This window comes from Podarcis pityusensis, assembly GCF_964106645.2.
Source record: "Podarcis pityusensis genome assembly, chromosome: 13".
Classification (NCBI taxonomy): domain Eukaryota; kingdom Metazoa; phylum Chordata; class Lepidosauria; order Squamata; family Lacertidae; genus Podarcis; species Podarcis pityusensis.
Genome location: NC_138038.1, coordinates 33,399,557 through 33,422,272, shown reverse-complemented (window position 1 = coordinate 33,422,272; position 22,716 = coordinate 33,399,557). Strand labels below are relative to the sequence as shown.

General features: G+C 42.1%; 1 protein-coding gene across 1 annotated transcript in view; it reads left to right on the top strand.

The window, feature by feature from the left end:
* Window positions 1-107: 107 nt before the first annotated feature.
* Window positions 108-22,716, top strand: part of LOC308460865 (serine protease 27-like) — a gene marked incomplete at its 5' end in the record, with an annotated part of 29,720 nt that continues 7,111 nt past the window's right edge. Inside the window, one exon of the mRNA XM_080977399.1 lies at window positions 108-126. Coding sequence (XP_080833525.1) covers window positions 108-126 — 19 coding nt within the window. The remainder of the gene's footprint in view (window positions 127-22,716) is intronic.

The following is a 22,716-nucleotide window of genomic DNA, read 5'->3' as shown; positions in this document are numbered from 1 at the left end:
ATGTAGCAAGAATAATTTTCACAGCCATGGGAATATGAATCCACTGTTCTGAGCTTCTTGGAAATATCATGTTGCATCTAAGTTAAGCTCAGAGTAGACCTACGGATATGAATGGATCTAAGTCAGGTATGTCCATTAACATCAATGGATTTACTCTGAATATTCAGGCTACGACCAATGTTCCCATTGACACAGTTTAACTTAATCTGGCTAGCAAAGTAGTCTGTGTCCATTGTTCTCTCTCACACAAAAACATCAAGAGGAATGGAATATGTAAGTTTCCAGTTTCATGGTTCAGAAATATAAAGATTTAGCACTGGTTCCAAAACTAATTATTGCATGGGAAGCAGGGAGATGTGGGAACAGGAATCTGTGGATTAGATGGGGAAGCCCCATGGACCAGATCCACTTCACAGTTTGGAGGTTCCCCCACCTTGCTTTAGGCTGACTGTGTAACTCAGATTCTTTCTGTGTTTACTTAAATCTTCCCTTTATGAGATGAAACTAGTGTCAATCATGAGCATCATGTTCCCTTGTAATGTTCCTGCATTATTAATCCACAGTGAGGAAGGGATAGTTGCGTCATCAGAACTCAGGCTTATTAATCACCATGAGACAGTAAATAGTAGATTGAAGAAGTTTACAGAGTTTATGCCCACCAACACTGCTGTCTCCAGGATTGTTAGGGGTCCCTGGAAAGGTGACTTTAGTGTGCTCCTCTTTTCCCCTTTGGCAATTCTTTAACTGCCTTCCCTATTCCTTGCTACTATTGCTGCTGTCCATTTGATCACTCCTGCTAAGAAAGGACGCTCTGGATGACTAGATGACTAGAGCATTATTTATTGAGCATTCATCCTGATTTGTTTGCACAAATCTTAGATACAGGTTAGACTGATTTGTTTGTGGAATTGTTCTATGACAATGATCATTGTCCTCCTTCATTCTTTCTAATTTGCTTGTGGCATGGTTGCACATCTTCCTGTTAATCATTCATTCTTCCTACACTTTTCAATGTATTTCCGCATTACATTTTGCTAACCGCAGAAAATGTGTTTCTTGTGCTTTTGCAACAGAGTGGTTTAATCCACATTGTGCAAACCTAAATTCCTGCTATGCGCACTTTACTCCCTCCCACAAAACAGTGATGGTCTGGAGGCACCCTAAAACCCACACCACAGCCCAGGGACTGAGGGCAAAATGACCAGAAGTCCTTCTCCTTGCTTCCCTGGCTGTTTGCTAACTCAGAGAATATAAACAGGCAGCTACAGCAAGGAACAGGTGCATTGGTGACAGGTCTCAGCATAGCTGTCAACTTTTCCCTTTTCTTGCAGGGAATCCTATTCAGAATAAGGAAATTTCCCTTAAAAAATGGAAAACGTTGACAGCTATGGGTCTCAGGTGTGTGCAATTCTTAACTGCCTTCCCTATTCCTTGCCACTATTTCTGCTGCAACAAGTTACACACATACCTTAAATTTGGTTTCCTTGGAAAGAAGGCAGAGGAGACCCAAACCCCATTTGATTCAACCAAAATCTCATTACAGCTTGCAAAATGAAAGGTTTTAGGTCAATGGAGAACACATGTTTTGCATGCAAAGAGTCTCTCTCTATTTTTTTGAATATAATTTTAATTAAATTTTCACTTTAAACAATAAACAATAATTTCAAACATTCGTCTACAACTCTCATTCCCTACCGCTCTGCCGAGCTTATGACTTCCCTCCATCGCACCAACAAGCTTACCCTTTTCAAATCTATATCTCACAGTTTAATCTGCATGCAAACAGTCTCAGGTTCAATCCTCTATAACTCCCAGTAGGACTGGAGGTAAAATTCCAAAATAAAATAGTGTGTGTGTGTTAGCACAGAGCAGCAGAAAAATAGCCTCAAATTAAAAATAAATAAATACAAAAATAATAAACCAACAAATCAACACAAAGGTCTGGTGAAATAAAGTGACCTTTACAGAGCGTTGGAATGCCTGAGATGCATTTCTTTTTAAAACAGGTGTATGGAATATATGTCCCTCCAGATGTTGTTGGACTATAACTCCCATCAGCCCCAATCAGCTTGGCCAATGGTCAAGGCTAATGGGACTTGTAGTCTAATAATGTATGGAGGGCAAAAGTTTTCCCACTCCGGTGTAGGACATAGGAGTCTCAGGAAAGGGGGCATTCTACTCCCTATGACTCACTCCCAGAAGGTCCTGTCCTTTATCTCTGGGCAGTTCATGCAGCAGTAGAAGGTGGTTCTTAATTTGCTAGGAGGTGCAGCCTATCATATATTTAAAAACTGTTTACTGGTGCTGCAAACATGCTATAATGATAATCTAAGGTGAACAATAAAATTGTCTCCTTTTTGCACATTTGCATCTGGTCAATAAACAATGAAATTTTGGGTGAGAGAAACTAAATAGCACCAGAGCATGAAAAAGATTGCCTCAAACAGTACAACTTGCAGTGTTCTCCACTGAGGTTTCCGGTGCCCTTCCTGTGTCAATTGCAACACCCTCCCAACTTCAATTTGCTTTAAATTTGAAATGGCTCATTAGCCTTCCAGTTTTACCTCTTTCTCCTCCTTGCCCTGTGGCTGGATAGAGAGAGGCCTCATCACCCACATACCTGCCGGGCCCCATATTAAGCAGAAATTAATTTCCTTGCAGGCGTCTCATGCACGCCCTTCACTCCTGTGTCACTCATAACTTGGCAGGTGCTGATGAAAATTATCTTTATGACATCCGTGTAACGCTAGAGTGTCAGGGAGGGTTATTATCTCTGAGACACACTAACACGAGGCCAATCGCACAAACACATTACTGAGGGCAGGGAAGGTTCCTGCAAGGTCACTCGGTCCAGCTTTCACAGCTGTATCAGGGTTTGTGCAGGGTGTGGGATGTGCTTAGACACTTTGTGATTACATTTTTGGGGGCAGTTTTATTGGGTGAGGGCTAACTGTAAAAAGTGGGGTGCAAATGACCCCCCAGTGTATCAAGTGAAAACAGGGGAATGTATAATTATAACTGGAGGTGCTGTTGAGCTTCTCCTGGATAAAACTTGGAAAGGAATGGAAACTAAGAGCTACAAGACCCAGAATGTTTTTCTCCTCCATGTCTTCAAGGCGTTTTCTGACCTTAGGCAAAGGGCAAGATGACTCCCCTCCCTCTTCCACACACAGAAGCTGGCACATACAACTTGCTCAGGACAGGACACCATATTCCACCACTGCATCTGAGACAGCAGGCCAGTTTAGGTAGAGGCCAGGATAGGACAAGCTATGTGATATCCGTAGATCTGTCATCCAACTGAAGGAATGGCCAGGGGGCTTAGAAGGAAAAGGCAAGGGGTTTTCACTGCTGCCTCCCAGAATCTACTGCCTTAGGTGGTTGCATCACTATGCCTAATGGTATGGCTGGACCTGCTGACAGGTAAAAATTAAGATGCTGCAAGGACACACACAGAAAGGATATGTGTAAGAGGTGAGGGAAGTCAGTCCTCCTCAGGTCGTCCATGGGGTATTAGCTGTATCAACCATACCCTCAGTTTTTGCCCCTACTACATTTATCAAGGGTATTGTTATTATTATTTATGAATCATCTCTCTCTCTGTGTGATGAGGTAGAGCTGATGAGCGTGGCTTGAAGGGAGGGGTGTAGCTGCAGACGGGTTGTGGCTGGGGGAGAGCTCCAAGATGGAGGGTAAGGCTCATACCAGTGAAAGGTGATGGTGGTGGAGTGTGAAGTCAGTCAGCAAACCTAATGGTTATGGGTGGTGGGAGCTGGAGCACATTATTACAGGTGATGCCTGCCCTGCCCAGTAAAATTCAGAGTGGGAAAGGCAATGGCTATTTCCTTGAATTAATTCAAGGATCTCCTGCCCCCTTCCCCCTTTGTTTTGACTGATCGGGAGAGGCTCGGGAGTCACGGCCGGCCAGCCGTTGCCCAGTTTTTAAAAAAACTCTGCGCATTTATGTTTCACAGGGTGCGAAAGAAGGGCTTTGCACCTTTATACAATATGCATGTGTGCTTGGGCCCAGGGTCTTTTGCTTCACCATCCCCACTACTGACTCCCTGTTGCTATGCAGCTGGGGGGGGGAGTGTCCCTGGATTCATTGAAAAAAATATGGTAACCATACATTAGTTCCTTGGGGTTCTAACTTCTGGAACTTTAGCTAAGCTTTGATTGCAATGTCCCATTGCAAAATCCCTTCCCTGTGGCATTTGCTGCCTCCTCTTTCTCTCCCTTTTGTGATGTATCTCTCCACCTTTCCCGCACAGCCCTCTAGAATCAGTTTTAATTAATGATAATTAAACATGACATGACAGTGGGTGCCATTTAAGGATCAGGAGGTGCTCTGGCGACAGTAAGCTTAGCTGTGTCGGTACATTTCAACACAGTGACATTCGGGAAAGGGTCACTGCTGCTTCACAAAGACAGGGGAATTCTTCCTCATACTCTTTTCTGTTGTAACCCAGAGATTGCAGGATGGTAAAAAGTTTCATCAGAAGGGCTAATTTGAGAAGAAAATGGAGGAGGATAGAGGCTCAATGATGGCTCCTCCAAATACTCTGATGTCAAATCCTATGGCCATTGATGGCAATCAGTCACAATTCTCTTTGCCTCTAAGCAAAGCAAACCAATTCTCCCAAGCTTGGGAGCCAGACGGTGGCTCAGTTTGTCCCGTGACCTCCAGTTCAGTTACTGATTCCTGCTTTAAATTCTCCTTGTAGAAAACTGGCAAAAAGATGTAGCTCTGGAGCAGAGCACATCTTTTCCATGCAAAAGCTCCCAGGTCCCTCAAGCATCTCCAGGAAGTGTTGGGAACAACCCAGATAGTCAGCCAGCCATTGTAGATAGTTCTGATCTAAATGGACCTATGGTGTGACAAGGTATGTGACAACTTCCCATTCCACTTGGAGTCCTGCCTCTTCTCATTAATTTACTAAGTCTACATGAAACTTCTTTTCTTATCTAAACACATGAAGTAGTGTCATACTAAATCAGACCATTGAGCAATCTAGCCTGGTTTCGACAATTCTGACTAGCAGCCACTCTCTGGTGTGCTGCATAGAAGTTTTCAACATTCCCTACTCCTTGATCATTTAAACTGCAGATATTGGGATTGAAACTAAGGCTTTTGGCTTACAAGGCTGGTGTTCCTCCACCTCCCAAGATGGGTATAAATGAAAGAAGGCCATTGATGGGTTAAGATATGTAGATATGAAGCTTAGATACTGTATGTCATCACTTTAATTATTTATCTGCATCCTGAATTATTATTGAGCTTCTTCTTCTTTGCATATATGCACCCTCCTAGATTTCACAGATGAAAAAGACAGACACCTTTGTTTAATTGTAACACCCTTATCTCAAACCAAGGATCAAACCAAAGATTGGCCAATTGGGGCGGAGAGATCTTCCTAAGAATGTCCCATGGGAACAACATGGCAGAGCATCATTCCCATGGGGTTTCCCATCTCAGATTTCAAAGAGACCGTTGTCAGACCTGCTAAGTGTAGCAAAGTCACTTCTTGAAGCAGTGCCAAATTTCTCTCTCTCTCTCTCTCTCACACACACACACACACACACACACACACACACACGGTATACCCAATTATTAGTCATCTGATTTTCAAATAAGCCCACAATCCACAGGTGCTTTGAATTTGTCTATCCACCAGTGAAAGTCACAAATATCCACCTCCTTCTTCTTTCACAGGGGCGGGGAGTATTTGGCCACAGCTTCAAAGTTCATAATGTATTTATTTATTTAATGAACGTCTCTCCTGCCCTTCAGAAGCATTGCCTCATTAGGGGTAGAAGTGAACCAGAGTGCAGTCATGGTTACAAAGAAGCTGTCTTATAGCAAGTCAGACTATTGGTCCATCTCACTTAGTATTGTCTTCACTGATTGGCAGCAGCAGCCTAAGATTCCAGGGTCTTTCTCAGCCACAACTGTAGATGACAGGGATCAATTCCAACACTGTGATCCAGTGATTCTGTAGATGCCTGGGACTTTTTGCATGAAAAGCATGTCTCTGCTAATGAGATACACTGTTTCCCTTCTTTATGATATCGGTACCACAGTTTTTTGCAGGATTAAAATTGGACACTTAGGCTGCATTCACATGGTACTTTATTCCATTTGCCGACATTCTCAAACTAATTTCTACATTATATTTGACTTTGTTCTTCCTGGAAGCAAATAGCACAGAAATGAGCAGCAACTTTGCATTGTATCCCACTGTATTTCTGGAAGTGGGTTTGACCTCGTGTCATTGCATGAAGAGCACTGGCTCTCTAGAGGAGAGCCCCCAAATATCAGAAGCCCCATCTCACAATAACTCCAGTCAAGCTTTTCAGTGTGACTGTACCTGTTACATGGAAGAGTAGCCCAGCTGAGATACAACAGGTGCCCAATATTTGTACTTTCCTAAAACAATTGAAGACATTTTTGTTTAGACAAGTTTCTTCAACAGGGTGAAAATGTCTCCGACTTAGGTTCAAAAACAATACAAAATAAACACCTATTTTAATTTTTTGTCATTGTAATGTTTTTAAAGCTGTTGTTGTTGTTTAAATGTGTTAGTTGCTTTATTTTGCCCAGAACAACCCAAAGCAACTTTTATGCAAATCTCCTTGAGACTCATGTGGAAGCTGATTCATACATTAATATAATCATAAATTAATAAACACAAACACACATTTTCTTGATCATATGGGCAGGCAACCTCATTGAGACTGGAACCCAGCCCAGTTATTTTTACCTCCCAAGGTTCACCTCCAAGTTTTTCTAAGTGCTTTCTGGGAAATGATTATGCTTCTAGGATTCTTGCATGCCTGCACAAGAGAATATCATTTCACCATGTGTATGTCCTTATTCCCTCCCCAGGATGATCTCATTGACACTGGCACTCATTAATATATTGATATATTGGCAGACAGAATGGAGGATAATGTTTCGTGAGGCCTCCTTTCTCAGAATACAGCAATGGCATACCCTCCCACATTTCTCCAATGAATATATTATTATTATTATTATTATTATTATTATTATTATTATTACCCCACCCATCTGACTGGGTTTCCCCAGTCACTCTGGACAGATTCCAACATATATAAAAGATATAATAAAGCATTAAACGTTAAAAAGTCTCCCTATACAGGGCGGCCTTCAGATTTCTTCTAAAGGTTATATAGCTACTTAACTCCTTGGTTCAGGGGTCAAATAAGTCCATACCCTACAACATTTCACTGATGAAAATGGGGACATCCTAATGAAAAGCAAGATTTTCCAGGATCAAATCAGAAACCAGGATGGCTTCTGTAAATCCGGGTCTCTCCTTGAAAAATACGAGCACTTGGAAGCTCTGCAATAGCTTAATTCAACATAGTAGCTTATTTTTCAAAGAGTCCACCTTACTAGTGGGTCCTAAGACACAGCTGCGAATCAATGGATCACGATGTTGAGCTCAGGTGTGAGCCTTGCAAGACCTCAGATCCAAGCTGCCTTGCAGCTCAAGTTTTGAATTAATTCCTAATTAGTGCCTTCAACAACTGCTTTGTCAGCAGACAAAGTAGGGAGATGCCTAGATTAGAATTTACAAAGTGCTACGTATGACTTCAGCCTGCTGCTCAGCCTTAAATTGCTTCACAATGTAGTGTTTTTATCTTATTTGATTTTAATTATTAGTATTTTGTTTTGCTTCTGGCATAGATTAGATTTAGAAATGCCATCCAAATGAGTCCAAATATTTTAGCATTTTAATGACTGCAGTGGTTTTCTTGGCCTACAAGTGTGCTACGTGAATTGGCAGGCACTGCACAGCTTGTGTCCATGCCACAGCAAATGGAAACAAATGGTGCAGCGTTAGCCAATCCAACTGACGAGGTGCAACAAATAAAGAACTCACCAGCAGGTGTTTCACTGAAGGGGAGCTTTGTAAGCAAGGGGGCACAACATTCAGAAGGCTCAACTTTCAACTGGCTGTATTCAAGGTTAACTGAGAACACATAGGGTATTTGAATGAGGGGTGGGAGAGAAAATTGATTCAGTTTCCATTTAAAGGCAGAAACAATGCTCAGCTGGTTAGAGGATGGTGCTGATAACACCAAGGTTGGGGGTCCAATCCCTGTATGGGACAGCTGCATATTCCTGCATTGCAGGAGGTTGGACTAGATGATCCTCAGGGTCTCTACCAACTCTAGAATTTTATGATTCCATGATTGCTTACCCAGTTCACACTTCCCTGAATTTTGCATCGACGTTCTCTAGTACAGTGGTACCTTGTGTTAAGTACTTAATTCATTCCGGAGGTCCATACTCAACTCCTGCCCGGAAACCTATGTCCCCACTGTGGAAGGACATATAATTAAGACCATATGGACCATTATGGACATACCATTAAGACCATATTCATGGAAGACAATTTTACTTTACGGATGATCAAGGAAGAAGAAGAAGAAGAGGAAGAGGAGGAGGAGGAGGAGGAGGAGGAGGAGTTTCCATGCATTTTTTCAATATGCATTTTTGTACATATTACTTGCCTGGTGAACTGCATTGCAAAATTCAGAGACCTGCAAATTTTGAAGGATGGCTGAGTTCTAGTTCTAGTCAGGAAATGAGAAAAAGGTAGAATCACCTTTAAATGTGAACTGAATTGAATTTCTCCCCCATCCCTAGATAAAGCCCCACTTCCTAATCCAATTCTTCTTGGATTTTCTATTCTTTTATTTTATACCAGGCAGAGGGACTTCTCGGTAGTGGCACCTGCCCTGTGGCATGCCCTCCCATCAGATGTCAAGGAAATAAACAACTATCTGACTTTTAGAAGACATCTGAAGGCAGCCCTGTTCAGGGAATCTTTTAATTATTGGTATTTTATCACTTTTTTATTCTGTTGGGAGCTGCCTAGAGTGGCTGGGGAAACCCAGCCAGATGGGTGGGGTATAAATAATAAATTATTATTATTATTATTATTATTATTATTATTAACCGTCATTCACATGCTAATGATGTGGGGGTGAGTTGGGTCCTTGAATAATTCATTTTGTGCCCTTACATGGCAATTGGAGGTGGGTGTTGTCACAGGTTTACCTGTTAGTTGCATTATTGTTTTGTGGTGATTAAAGAGTTGCACCTATGGATTTAAAATAAAGGGCTCCATTGTTCAGAACTGTGCACAAACAAGCCACTGAGCTTACAAGAATAACAAAAAAGGAGGTAAGGAATGGCATCAGGTATCGTGGGGGCTGGCAGTGGCAAGGAAGGATGGAGGAGAAAGAATTCTGTGTGTGGATTCCTGTGGCCTTTACCTTGCACACTGGGAACTCAAGAGGAGACCAAACCCTTGGTGAATCATGGAGGTGGCAAGCAGGGCCAAATCGTGTCTTAGTGTAATTGAAATGAAGTCACTGGTGTTGCTCAAGCAGGTTTATTTAACCCTGAATGTCTCATCGTCCCAAGCAAAGCAAGGACACCAAGCATTGTTTGTTCTCACATAAACAGGAAGTGGTTGCAAATGTATATATGACACAGATGGGAAAACCTATAGCCCTCTAGATGTTGTGGATTCCAGTTTTCCTCATCCCTAACAGGGGATGGTAAGTGCTGGAGTCCAACAACATCTGGAGGGCTACTGGAACATAGGAAGCTGTCTTGGACCAAGTCATACCATTCACCCATCCAACTCAGTATTGTCTACATGGACTGGCAGTGGTTTTCCCAGGGTTTCAATTGCCTTCAATCCCTGTATTTGCACCATGGCAAGTGCAAATTTGGCAATCTGTCTTTGCAGAGATAATGAATAGTTTCTCTTCAACACAGCTACACAACTAGAATTGTGTTTTTCATGTTATATAATCTGGATTTATTTAGGCTGATAATTCTCTTTTAGACATCTCTAGCCCTCCCTTACAGAACCACAATTCACAGTGTTCCCAATGAAGAGGGAATGGCTTTAAACCAGTTTGAGTACAGTATATAGTGTGGATCTAGCTTAGTGGTGGCAGCTTCTTTGGTACAAATCAAGTCCAAACTATGGGCTAGTGACCTTCTAGTGCATATTACTGAACATTTGCTGCCCACCACTCCTATTCTTGCCTTGATGTGGCTTTCCCTCTATTCTCCTGAGTAGGCAGCAGGGGAGCAGTGCAAAAGCAGATCAGAATGCACCCAATAAATTATACCATAACTAGTTCTGTGTTCAATTCTTCTGTCCAGAAGTACCACAAAATCCTATTGCGTATACCATAGTTAACATGTTATGAAATAAGGTAGCTGTAGACTATGGAGTACCCTACAGATGTTTTGGACTGCAACTCCCATCATCCCTGGCCATTGGTCTTGCTGGCCAGGGATGATGGGTGTTGTAGACCATCTGTAAGGCACCATGTTGGCTATCCTTAGTATATGGTAGCAAATGGGACATACAGCTGAGTTAGATAATCCCTGCATTTTCTTCAATCTCTTTGCTACTGCAGCAATTTCAGTACATGAAAAACAAGTAGTGATACATACATTAGCATGTGTTAATATTATGCCTCAAGCACTTACCAGTTGTGAAGTAACACCTTCAGTGAGTCATTTCACAGCAAAAAAACAGTCAGCATATACTAGCACAAATAAAGAGATCAATCTTAGGCCAGGGTTTCATAATACCTAATAATATCTGTATTTTTGTTTACTGACAATGATGATCTGTTCAGTAGCAGAAAGACTGTGTAGAAGGAATGATGTTCAAGACCAGACCTTGGTTTTCATTAGGGCAATTTGCTTTGTAGTTTCATCTGTATGCAGCAGGGGCGGGAAAACTTTGGCCCTCAAAGTTGGGGAGTTGGTGTTGTCAGATACCAACTCCCATCAGTCCAAGCAGAATGGCCAGTAGTCAGGAAGTGTGGGGGTTAGCAGGGGGCTGGGTCCCCTTGATGTTTGTCTGGACATCATGTGTGACGTCACAACATCATGCACGACGCCCAGACGCAATGCTGTTGAGCAAGCCAGGAACACAGTGGCTCCTCCTCCTGCTACAGAGGGAAAGCAGCCCACAGCTCGTGGTGGCAGAAGGAGGCAGGGGAGCTGCAGGTCATGGAAGATGAGCTGCTGCACAACTCCTGAAAGTTGTGTGCGACATCAGGCTCCCCCAGTGGCTTTCCCAAGTCGGCATACCTGATGGTACAGCACATGGTTTTGTGTGAAAAAGATTCCAGGTTCAGTTCCTGACATCTTAAAGTAGGGCTGGGAATTGCAGCAGATTCCTATGTTCTTAAGACCCTGAGCAGCAAAATAATAAAAAGTATTCAAAGACATTTTTTAAATAAAGCACTTATGAAGCTACCTTATACTGAATCAGCCCCATTGGTCCATCTAGCTCAGTATTGTCTACAGCAGGCAGTGCTTTCACCCCCCCCCCCCAAAAAAAAATGTTTAGGGGTACTCTCATTTTCCTACTCATATTGAAATACTGCCTCTCAATGAGGCCAAACTTAGATTCACAAAATATTTAGGGGTATGCATCCCCCTGCATCCCCCCAGAAAATAGCACTGACATCAGGGTTTCCCCAACTTGGGTATCCAGCTGTTTTGGGACTACAGCTCCCATCATCCATAGCAAATAGGACCAGTGGTCAGAGATGACCCAGAAATTGTAGTCCAAAAACAGCTGGAGACCCAAGTTGGGGAAACCCTGGTCTACACTAACTGAGACCTTCTGCATGCAATGTTCTGCTACTGAGCTACTGTCTTTCCTTGTAAACAAAATAGGGACAAAATAGAAAATACCAGGAAACAGATTGCAAACAGGAAAAGGTGGAGCACACAGGAAGGTAATGGAATGAGGAATATATCTTGCCACATAGTTCAACACCTCTTCATGGGTGGTCCGAAACAGTAATGGATTATAAAATGTTTTTGTTTGGTCACGGCCAACACCTTCTCATACAAAATACAGAGACTTTTTAAACTAGTTGCTTTTTTTCTTTTTTAAAGGAAAGCAAGACACATTTTCTTCACCTCTCCCACTCAAAGACAGGATACAAAGTAGGTAGGACAAAGCCATTAAAAATTGGATTTTTGAGAATTTGCATTTGGGATTCCAGCCCCACCCCCAAATTCAATATTTGCTGTAGAGCAGAGTGTGGTCCACATCTATAAGTCAGAAATTCTATGGCATGTGTCTGTGTATGCATGTGTGCAGGATATCTAAAGTTACATCAAGGGATCAGTGCAGAACACCCAGGACCCAAGAATATTTAAAAATGAAATCCGAACATTAAGGGAATAAAAAGAGGTGGAATATTCTGGAGGGAGCCAAGACTTTGTGACTATGGCTGAATAATAGCTCCACCTCCCTCCCCATAAATATGCATTTTAGGTAATCTGCTAGAGAGCCAAAACCCACTTGTAGTAGGATAGTTCATGCATATTTCATTTCTTCCATTACTCAACCACTATTTAAGCTAGGAAATATCTCAGATGTATTAGGGCTGAGGGAGTAAAGCACAGAACATGTTGTGCATTTGGTCAGGTGACCAATAACATCTATGCCGATGCTTAAGAAAGGGGTTCCTGGAAAGTCCAACAAGCTTCCACCTGAGGAGTCTCTAATTAAATAGGGAGTGAGTGCCTCATTATTGGAAAGCAGGAGCAGTGATGCTAAGTGGGGCCAAACCAGTAACAGGAAAACTGTTTTTTTGAGTTGGATATTGAATTCTGGAGCTTTACCAAACTCCAGGAGGTAAATGGGAAGAATTTAATGGGACGAAGCAGACAATTCAGAATAACCCCTTGGATGGGGAAAAATAATGTCTACACGAAAGACCAGAAACATCAGTTTTAAGTAATATACTAATGTATAACCTCTGGAGTGACAATGCACTTTTCATGCCTATTCAGTGCCTTGGAGTCTTAGGCCTATTAGGCAGCCTGGAACATGCAATTTACCAAGGCACATTAACAAAATGCCAAATTAGTTACTCAAATCAGATTCCCCACACCCCATTTTAGCAATATGTCTTTTGTTCTGGTAGAAGAAGCTATCATATTTCAAAAGGTATTTAGTAAGCTTTTGAAGTGTACAGCCACTCCTTGATGTCGTTTACAGCAATTAAATTGTTGTTGTCCTTGTTGGAAGGAACATTTGAGGATATCTCAGTTATCTTTCTGAATACCTGAAAACTGCAGGAGGGGAGAGTATTGGCCACTATGAGAGCAGGATGTTGGATCTGATCCAGTAGGCCTGATCTTATGTTTATCTCTTAGTGAGTTCAGTGTCTAGGTTATTTGCATTTTGAGAAACATCCATCTCTCTTTTTATCCCTACTATGTCCTTAAAGCAGTGTCACTCTCAAAAAGTGATGTTATCACTTTTTTTTAAAAAAAAGAGCAAAGATAATCTAAGATGATACAAAGATAATTCTTGGTGGTAGAAAAGGAAACCTCAAATGAAACGTCAAATGGAAGGTCTGGACCTCATGATTCTACCTAATGCACAAGCATTTTGTGCTATTCACTAAAAGCATTCCCTTGTTGTGGACACAGTGCATGAAATATTCCAATGACCTCATGTTATACTGGTGTGTGGATTTGTTGCCTGACTCTTTCAGTGTATCTTTACTAGTGTTCCTACACACTCCATCCTGGAAGTCAGTAGTAAACAGTAAAATGAATGGAGGATATGGTAGAGCATGCTTTATTTCTCCACTATCCAAAGGATCCCTATCATGAAAACAATGTCCAATGCCAGGGTTGCTTATTGGACCTCTTTTAAGAGTAATATCACCTTAGAGATCTTCCTGAAGTAGAACTTTTTAAGTAACTTAACAGTGCAATCCTAGACATGCCCACTTCCAAGGTAATGGGTACTGAACTGCAGACTTAATTAAGACATCTGATATACACTTGCCCATGGCCTTTAGCTCCATTATCATCAGACATTCCACTTCATCCTACAACCCCACCCTTTCTCACTTGCTGCTCCTTAGGCTTTGAGCTATTTTCCAGAAAACCTATATGATGCAAACTCCTCCACTTCCTTCGTATCTCTCCTCAAAGATCTCCCACCTTGTATGTAAAACTTTTAGCATAGCTTCTCTGTTCCCATAACCTCAAACTTTCCATAAATGGTGGGAAGAATATACTCTAAATATATCTAAGTATGTGCAATTGAAATAACTGCATACTTTCCCACATTCTTTACCCCTATCTCCATTTCCATCCTCTTCCTCTATTCTCCCCTATAAGCTCCTCAGAGGCAGGGACATGTTCTCTTATATTTTGTAAAGCACCATCCACACCAATGGTGTCATCAATATTATCCTTCTGCAACCTTATCAGGAGCATCACAGTGCTGCCACGTTTACTGAAATATTGTATTGCACTTCAGTGCTACTGTTCACAAGTTGTTGTTTCCTGGAGCTCAGATTTCAGTATAGGTTACCTGGGGTGTCACCACTCCCAAAGTGCTAGACAAATAATGGAGGCTGGTATGGAGCTGAGGGTGGATGAGCATGGAGAAAAGACAGTTGGGCATGGTAGGTTCAGGTGTGGTCTCTCAGTTGCATTTACTTCTTCCTGGCAACCTCAGCAATTGGCCCCAGCAGGATGGATGCTAGAAATAAAGGCAAAGATGTGTGCCAAGATCTGCTGAACTTGTTGGTCAACATTCTCGACCAGGACACAGACAGCTATATAAGTGAGGTGACTCTCGTTGCTGATGGCTGGATATCTTTCAGTGGCTTCCTATCACTTATGTGTCCACTTTCTGGAAAGCTGCAGATTCTTCCTGACTGGCTCTTTGGTTTTTGGCATTAGCAAAACCCACCATGTTGGAGTGGCAAGTGATCAAAAGACAAGGCCTTGTGGCGACCAGGGAAGCTCGTCTACTCATGCTTCTGTTAGCACTGATGGGTAAGAAAAACCACCATATTTTTACCTACCTCCAATAGCTAAACCAATTGGACTAAACAACAGCCAAAAACAACAGTGAGTTTTAGAATCTTAGAAGGATGAGAAGACTCTTTGGTTTTGCTCCTAGCTCTAGGACAGAAGTGGTATTGCTTTGGTAGTGCAATGGGAAAGGGCTAGTGGCTATGGACAACGATCTAGAAGAATGAAGTCCAAGAAGGATGTCTGAGTCTCAGCAATACCCCATTTTCCAAACTTTGAATTAAAGGTTGTTATCATTGTTTTGTCTTGTTATTCTCTAATAACCTTATAAAAAAATTCATTTACTGCCTTGTATTAGCAGCCTTTTAGATATGCATACAGAGGAAGGAAGAGGTGCCCATAGCTCAGTGGTATGTTTGCCATATTAAAGGTACCCAGTTTCAATCCATGGCACATCTTGTTAAATGTCCTCAGGTAGCAGGGACAGGAATAAACCAGCAGACACAGAAAGTTACCACATATCGCATCAGACTACTTGTCCATCTAGCCCACTATTGTCTATTCTGACTAGCAGCAGCTCTCTAGGGTCATAAGCAGAGGTCTTTCCTATCATCCTCTACCTGATCTTTTTAAAATAGAGATGCCAGGTATTGCACTTGGGACCCTCTTCTTGCAAACAATGTCCTCTGTCATTGAGTTGTGGTCTGCCACTAAACTGTGATTGCAAAGACCGCCAATCAGAAAAGACAATGCTGGGCTACATGGATCAATGGACTGACTCAGCTGAAGCTTTTCTTTTTCATATGTATTAGCCTATATCTGGACTACATTCTCCTTTAGGCATTCATTCCTTATTGCAGCCGGCACAATTGTGAAGCTGCTCCAGCAGCAGTAAGTGCAATGGTGCTGTGGAGGCGATGAGGGCAGAGTCCCAGTGGGGCTGTCAGTGATGCAATGGCAGAGGCATGGAGGAGATGGGGCAAATCTGCCACCTGAGGAAAATTGTTCCACCTTACTTCAGTGACACCTGCACTGAAGAAGTGGTGTGGGGAAGTCTGAGGCTTTCTTCAAAGGTGTAGAGAAAGCCATAGCTCAGTGGCAGAGCCCAAGCTTTGTCTGCAGAAGCATCCCCGCCCCCCCGCCCCCGTTCCTTCCCTGGCATCTCCAGTTAAAAGGTTCAGGTAGCAGAGGATGAGAAAGACTTTCACTTAAGATGCTGGAAAGTAATTCTAGAGTAAGTTTTGGGGGGCAAATGGACCCGCTTTCTGACTCAGTATAAGGGCAGGTCTAAATGTTGTCTTGGGATGTGTAGAGTTCTCACATGTCTTTGCTCATTTGCAATGTGTAGCATCTGTAAGGAGCATGTTGAAGCTCCTGTTTCTTATCTACTGGACCACATCCCAGGCCCATCTAATCCAGCATGCTGTTCTCACAGTGACTAACTGCAAGCTTGTAAGCAGGACTTGAGTACAACAGCATCTCCTGTGGTTTTCTAGCAACTGGCATTCAAAAGCATTACTGCCTCTGTCAGTTGAGGCAGAGCAAAGCCACCAAGAATCCCATGATAGTTTGGAGTGCTTTCGTGCTCATTTGGGAAGTGTGCAACAGTTAAGTTCACATGGAGCATGGTTTTGGAAGGAAGCTATTGGTCTGGTGCCGCAACAGCATCCTCTAGAGTCCATCTAGCTCTCTTTTTTGATAGGCTCCCTCCCCCTTCAAGCACCACAGAGGGGGCAGTGTTCCCATTTTAGTTAAGGATGAACACTATGGAAACAAAAAGAATTCAATGGCATTGCAGAGATGTATGTAAACTGCTCCTCTGGCTGAATGCTTTTAGGGACCTTAGAAACATAGAATGCTGGCAACTTGTAAATTCCTAGACACAGTACTCCAAGTGTAGTCTGACCAAGGCAGAACAGAGTAGTACTATTGCTTCCCTTGATTGGGATCCTATACTTCTCTTGATGCAGCCTAGAATAGCATTGGCTATTTTAGCTTCTGCATCATACTGTTCACTCATGTTAAGCTTGTGGTCTTCTTCGACCCCTAGATCTTTCTCCTATAAATGAGCACGTGCAAATCTGTGTTTACAGCAATGCCCCTGTTATAGGATCTACCATCTAACGCCTACCAACCTATCTGAAATTATTTATTCCCATGCTCCAGCCAGCTGTATTGCTGCACCTATTTTTTTAATCAAACACACACAAACATATGCAAATACAAAGATGCCTTAAGCATAACACCTTTTTTTCTATAGAGCAATTGTGAAAATTTATGTAGGCTTAATCAATGAATTAATTCATTGACTATAGACCGCACAATTAATCACCCAAGGTTTCTGTAATGAGTTAGCAGCCTTCACCAAAGCATCTGGGACACTTATGTAAAGCTAATCTCTGATGATATTGAGTGAACGTGCCAGAGGTTTAGCTGCCAGCCCAGATTTACCGCAGAATTTCCATGAAATTCCTCTGCTCAGGACTGGGAAACAGAACTGGAATTCTTCCAGCAGGTCTTGCATGCACTAGGTTTACTATATTAAAAACACATCCCTTTGAAGCCATTACTATACAAATAGTGTCGCCAGCACATGAGGACTATAGCTCAGTGGCAAAGCACAAGTTTTTCAAGAAAAAAGTACTAAATTCAATCCCTGCCTATACTCTGGTTCTTTCTGCATTTACTCTTTATAGTGGTATAGCTGCTGTTTCTTCTTCTTCTTCAATTTTTTGGCATGCTGCCAAACGACATAGAATAATAGAATTGTAGAGGTGGAAGGGACCTGATGGCCATCTAGTCCAACCTCCTGCAATGCAGGAGGAATCCTGCGCACAGCCGTCCCTGGTTGGGCACTGACCTATTATACCCATCATTATTCAACTAGTTTTCCAAAATAATGTACTCAAGGAAACGCTTCTACGACCCCCCAAAAATCTCACTTTTGTGAACTATCCAGAATGTATCCTGAATATTTTCATTAGTTGGACATGTCTAAAAGTATCAATTCTGATTTCTTTGTGGAGGGTAGGGGTTGATGGGCATGGTTTTGGAGATGCCACTTCCCTCTCTCTGGTGTGAACTGTCAATCTGAGAGCTTAGTTCAGAGGACAGACATGGCAGACAGAGACAATGGTACTGAAGCAAAGTACTGCTTGTGACAGCAATCATTAGCTGCAGACAAAGCCTCATCACATTCATCATGTTCACCATAGCTCAGGCAGACACATAGCTCCTCTTCTAATCTCCTATACTCCCACAAGATTAGAATTATTGAATACATAAAAGTAAAATAAAAACACAAAGGGTTATACCTGTGCACATACTCATAATCCCAATATTTACTGGCTGGAGGAACATGGAGATACCAAGAGGTATCACTACGGCCACTGAATTTTTCTCAGTTTGGGCAGAACCTGCCATTACTGTGGGAAGGAAAACCCAGAACTCATAACAACAGTGACATGTGACCAAAAGGGCAGACAAGCAGCTACAAGTTGTTATTATTTAAAATGTCTGATCAAACAGCAACTATACTGCTATAAATGTTAAGTGCAGAAACGCCCTAGAAACGGCTGAGAAAAATCCCAGTCTGGCATCCTCGAAAGCTGTTGCCAGTCTTTATAAACAGTGATGAATGAGCTAGATGGTCCAGTGGCCTGACTCAGTCAGTACAAGGCAATTTCCTTTGAAGGTACAGTGGTACATCGGGTTACATACGCTTCAGGTTACAGACCTTCAGGTTACAGAATTCTGCTTCAGGATGAGAACAGAAATCGTGGTCTGGCGGCGCGGCAGCAGCGGGAGGCCCCATTAACTAAAGTGGTGCTTCAGGTTAAGAACATTTTCAGGTTAAGAACGGACCTCCGAAACGAAATAAGTACTTAACCTGAGGTACCACTGTATGTCTTGATTGTTTGCAACAGCCTTTACCCCTACTGTAGTATATAATCCAGTGTGGGGGTTGCTACTAAACATCAGACCAGTTCTGAATGTTCCCCGTGAACATTGTATACAGATTTCAACCAGCTGTGTCTTGAAATCCACATTACCTCATCCTTAGAAATCTCAACCAGATGGCTCCAATTTTGAAATCAGAGCAAAGAGAATTTGTCTTTCTGCCTGAGGGAAGAGTTATGCCAAGCATTTATTAGTTTGCTTTTACTCCAGTTCTCCACAAACCTCTCATGAGTGGATCCACAAATCCTACCAACATCTATTTTCAGCTGCAAATAACTTTCCCTTTTGTCTCCATCAGGAGAATATATATATATCTCAGTAAACCTCCCTACCTCCCTGGATTGTTCTAACATTTGCTTGATGGTCTATTAATTTTACAAGTTCTTGTGTCCTTCATTGGCATCAGGTCAGCCAGTGTTCCCTCTAATCGGTTTCTTAACACTCCTCCAGGACATATTTTCAGAAACATTCCTTCTTCCCCTTGCAGACATTAAATCATTCTGCCTCCCTTTATGTCTTATTATGGCTTTGCTTGGCTTTTTTGCTGACTGCCTCCAAGTTCTCTTTTTTTCTCCTTCCTCACCCTTTGATCTCTGTTGATTATTCCTGTGTGGTTGTGGTTTTGTACAGATTCTAATCAGCGATCTTATAGTTGCCTTACCTGCTTTGTGCTGCCTTATAGCTTAACTGCAGCTGGTTGTTATTATAAGTAAAGCACTTAGACATTCTCCTATCCTTTCAACTGTAGAGAAACTTAATTTTTATCCAATTCCCACTCTTTTTCCATAGTTCTTCTTCAGCTCAACTTTTTTCTTTTTTTTTGTTCTCCCATCAACCTTGCAAAGTAGATTAAGTTCACAGATTTGCAGAGCCCAAGGTTACACTGTGAGCTTCATGCCTAAGCAAAGATATGAACCGGGATCTACCTTACATTCTAACCACTACATAACACAGGTTCTGAAACCTGCTCCCAGCTTCTGGGATAGGTGAACCAATGTTGTGAAACTGGGCCTAGTTGGGTCTAGAACTTTGGTCTGGCCTACACATGCAGCAGAATGAGGTGGTAGAATAGATGACACTACTTCACATTGCAGGTGAGGGCTCCATTTTATTTAACACTGCTCCATGTCACAATCCCCTGCAAGTTGAAAATTCATGCACTGAGGGCAAAGATTCTACTCTATCCCTCTTCCTGCTGAGCTTGGATTCATTTTTAACACAGGGAAATAGTCAAAAATGTGACTCCCACCCACCTGTAGTCTGAAGTGCTACAATCCATTCTACCACCTCAGCACTTGACCATTTGATTCCCATCTCATCTGCTGCTTGAGCAGGCCCAGCCATCTCATTCTGTGGCTCATTCTGCTGCTTGGTATTGCTGGGGTTAACCCTTTTCCTTTACATCACTGCAAATCCGTTGCCATTTCCCCTGGAGGTTTTCAAGTCAATGGCTGAATCTTGTAGCATGTGAGGCAATTGGAAAACATCTCTGAACATGTCTGATGTGCCTCTGAATAACTGCAGCTTACCCTCCAGATCAAAATAAGGATACACTTGTTAATAGTGGCAGAGAAAACCCAGCCAGATGGGCAGGGTATAACATTATTATTATTATTATTATTATTATTATTATTATTATTATTCCTCCTCCTCCTCCTCCTCCAGTTTTCTCATACCAAGTTTGGGGGCATGGGGAGTACCATTATATCAGATGAAACCATTGCTCCATCTCAGTATTGTCTATGGCAGCAGCATTGCCCTTCTTTTTTTACTGGCAGCCTCATACCCAGCATTGCTTGGTGCAGGCCCACAATCTAAAGTTTAGTGAGGGTGGTGGAGAAATGAAACCATTATAAACTATCCATGCTTGGAAGTTCTAAGAAACCCCAAAAAAATCACTGCAGTTTTCAGATCAATGGTTAAAATCAATGCCGTTTTGAAAGGTCCTGGCCGCTCTTTCATTCAAAATGGTGTCCAGTTGTAGCCAAACATGTATGAAAATCTGCTCCTTGATCTCAGGAACCACCATACAAATTTTGCCTACTATATCTTATGACTTATAATGAGCAATCAACTTTCCAAAATATAAAGTGGATTTTAACTTATCCCACCATAATTTCAATTGATTTCATTTCAAACAAGTCCATTTTTGGCCATACCCACATTTCCTCACCCACTTCCACCTTTGACCCAGTCTGCTGCTGGAATGCTGACCTGAAAGGGTTGGCTACGTTTGAATCATTAAATGTTCCCCACTTTAGGTCTACACTGCCTGGCAGTAGCTCTCTTAAGTTTTCAGATGAAGTCTTTCCCGGTCCTACTTGGAGATCCAACAACATGAACAAGGCTCTTTTGCATGCAAAGCATGCACTCTAATCTACCAATGACTTATGGTACCAAGGATCAATGCCAATGCTTCCTCATCCATTATTACACTGTTGCTCAAGTCTCTCTTCTACCTGTTGTATGCTGCATTCGTTTACTCTGCTTGAAATCCACTGATTGAAAACCAAGGCATGTTTGTTCCTTGGCTTAATAATGCATGGTTATGCTCACCCTATTTTTCGGAGTAGAGAGAAGTTCTAGACCCAGTGCATAAGGCAGCTCCTAGGGCTGGCTTATCTACCTGAATACAGTTGTGAGACTCTATAAGCTCTCTCTGCCTCTGACTTCAGAGGAACTCAAGACCTGGGGGAAAATTTGTGGCTCAGTTTTTGTTGTTTCTCCTTTTCAAAGTCAGACATTGGAGAGACCTGTCAGGAGTAAGCATGGATCAATGGTATAAAATAGTATGGGAAACAGCTTTATCAGAAAAACTAACCAATAAACTGAAACTGACATGGAGACAAATAGATGAAGAAGCCTTTACTCTGGTATAGTTCCTCTTTATCACATACACACCCCAACAAAACAACAACAGGAATCCGCCGACAGCATACGAATCAATCTGGCTAACTTGATTCAAAAATACGCACACACCCCGCTCACACACAAAAATCAAATCTCACTACAGCCAACCAAAGACAACCAACCACATCCTAAGCCACCCCAACCTCTCTCACCACCAAGGAAATACAGTGGTACCTCAGGTTAAGTACTTAATTCGTTCCAGAGGTCCTTTCTTAACCTGAAACTGTTCTTAACCTGAAGCACCACTTTAGCTAGTGGGGCCTCCTGCTGCTGCCGCGCCACCGGAGCACAATTTCTGTTCTCATCCTGAAGCAAAGTTCTTAACCTGAGGTAGTATTTCTGGGTTAGCGGAGTCTGTAACCTGAAGCATATGTAACCGGAAGCATATGTAACCTGAGGTACCACTGTACAAGCGAATAGTAAGAGAACCCATACAAGTAACACTGATACAAAACCCCATACATACACTAAGTAGAAGAATAGAAGCATAACCACCTGACCCTACCCAACTTACCGTTCCCCCCTTTCCTAACCTAACACTGTATGTCACACTAATGTCTCACAACAAATGTAACTGATCTGTAGAAAACACAACTTGAAAAAAGAGACAATACATGTATTTTTGTAAACTAAGGAACCTTTAATAAAACTATATTTTAAAAAAGAAAAAAGAAAACACTAACAAGCAGAGAGATACCATCTTAACGATCCTGCACCAGACATGTGTCTGCAAGGAAGGGCCATTAATGGAGATGAAAGAGACATCATAATAGTTTCTTTAGTTGATTTTGATGATGTTATAATTGGGTTTCAGGGTGTTGCCAGGTAGGTGGGGGAAAGTAAATTACGGCTTTGCTAAATTAGTGTTTGAGAGAGAGGTTACTTTGGGAGCACAGGTTCTTGACTGGAACGGAAATTGTGATGCCACAGTACAGAAGGAGAGGCTGGTATGATCAAGATGGACAAGG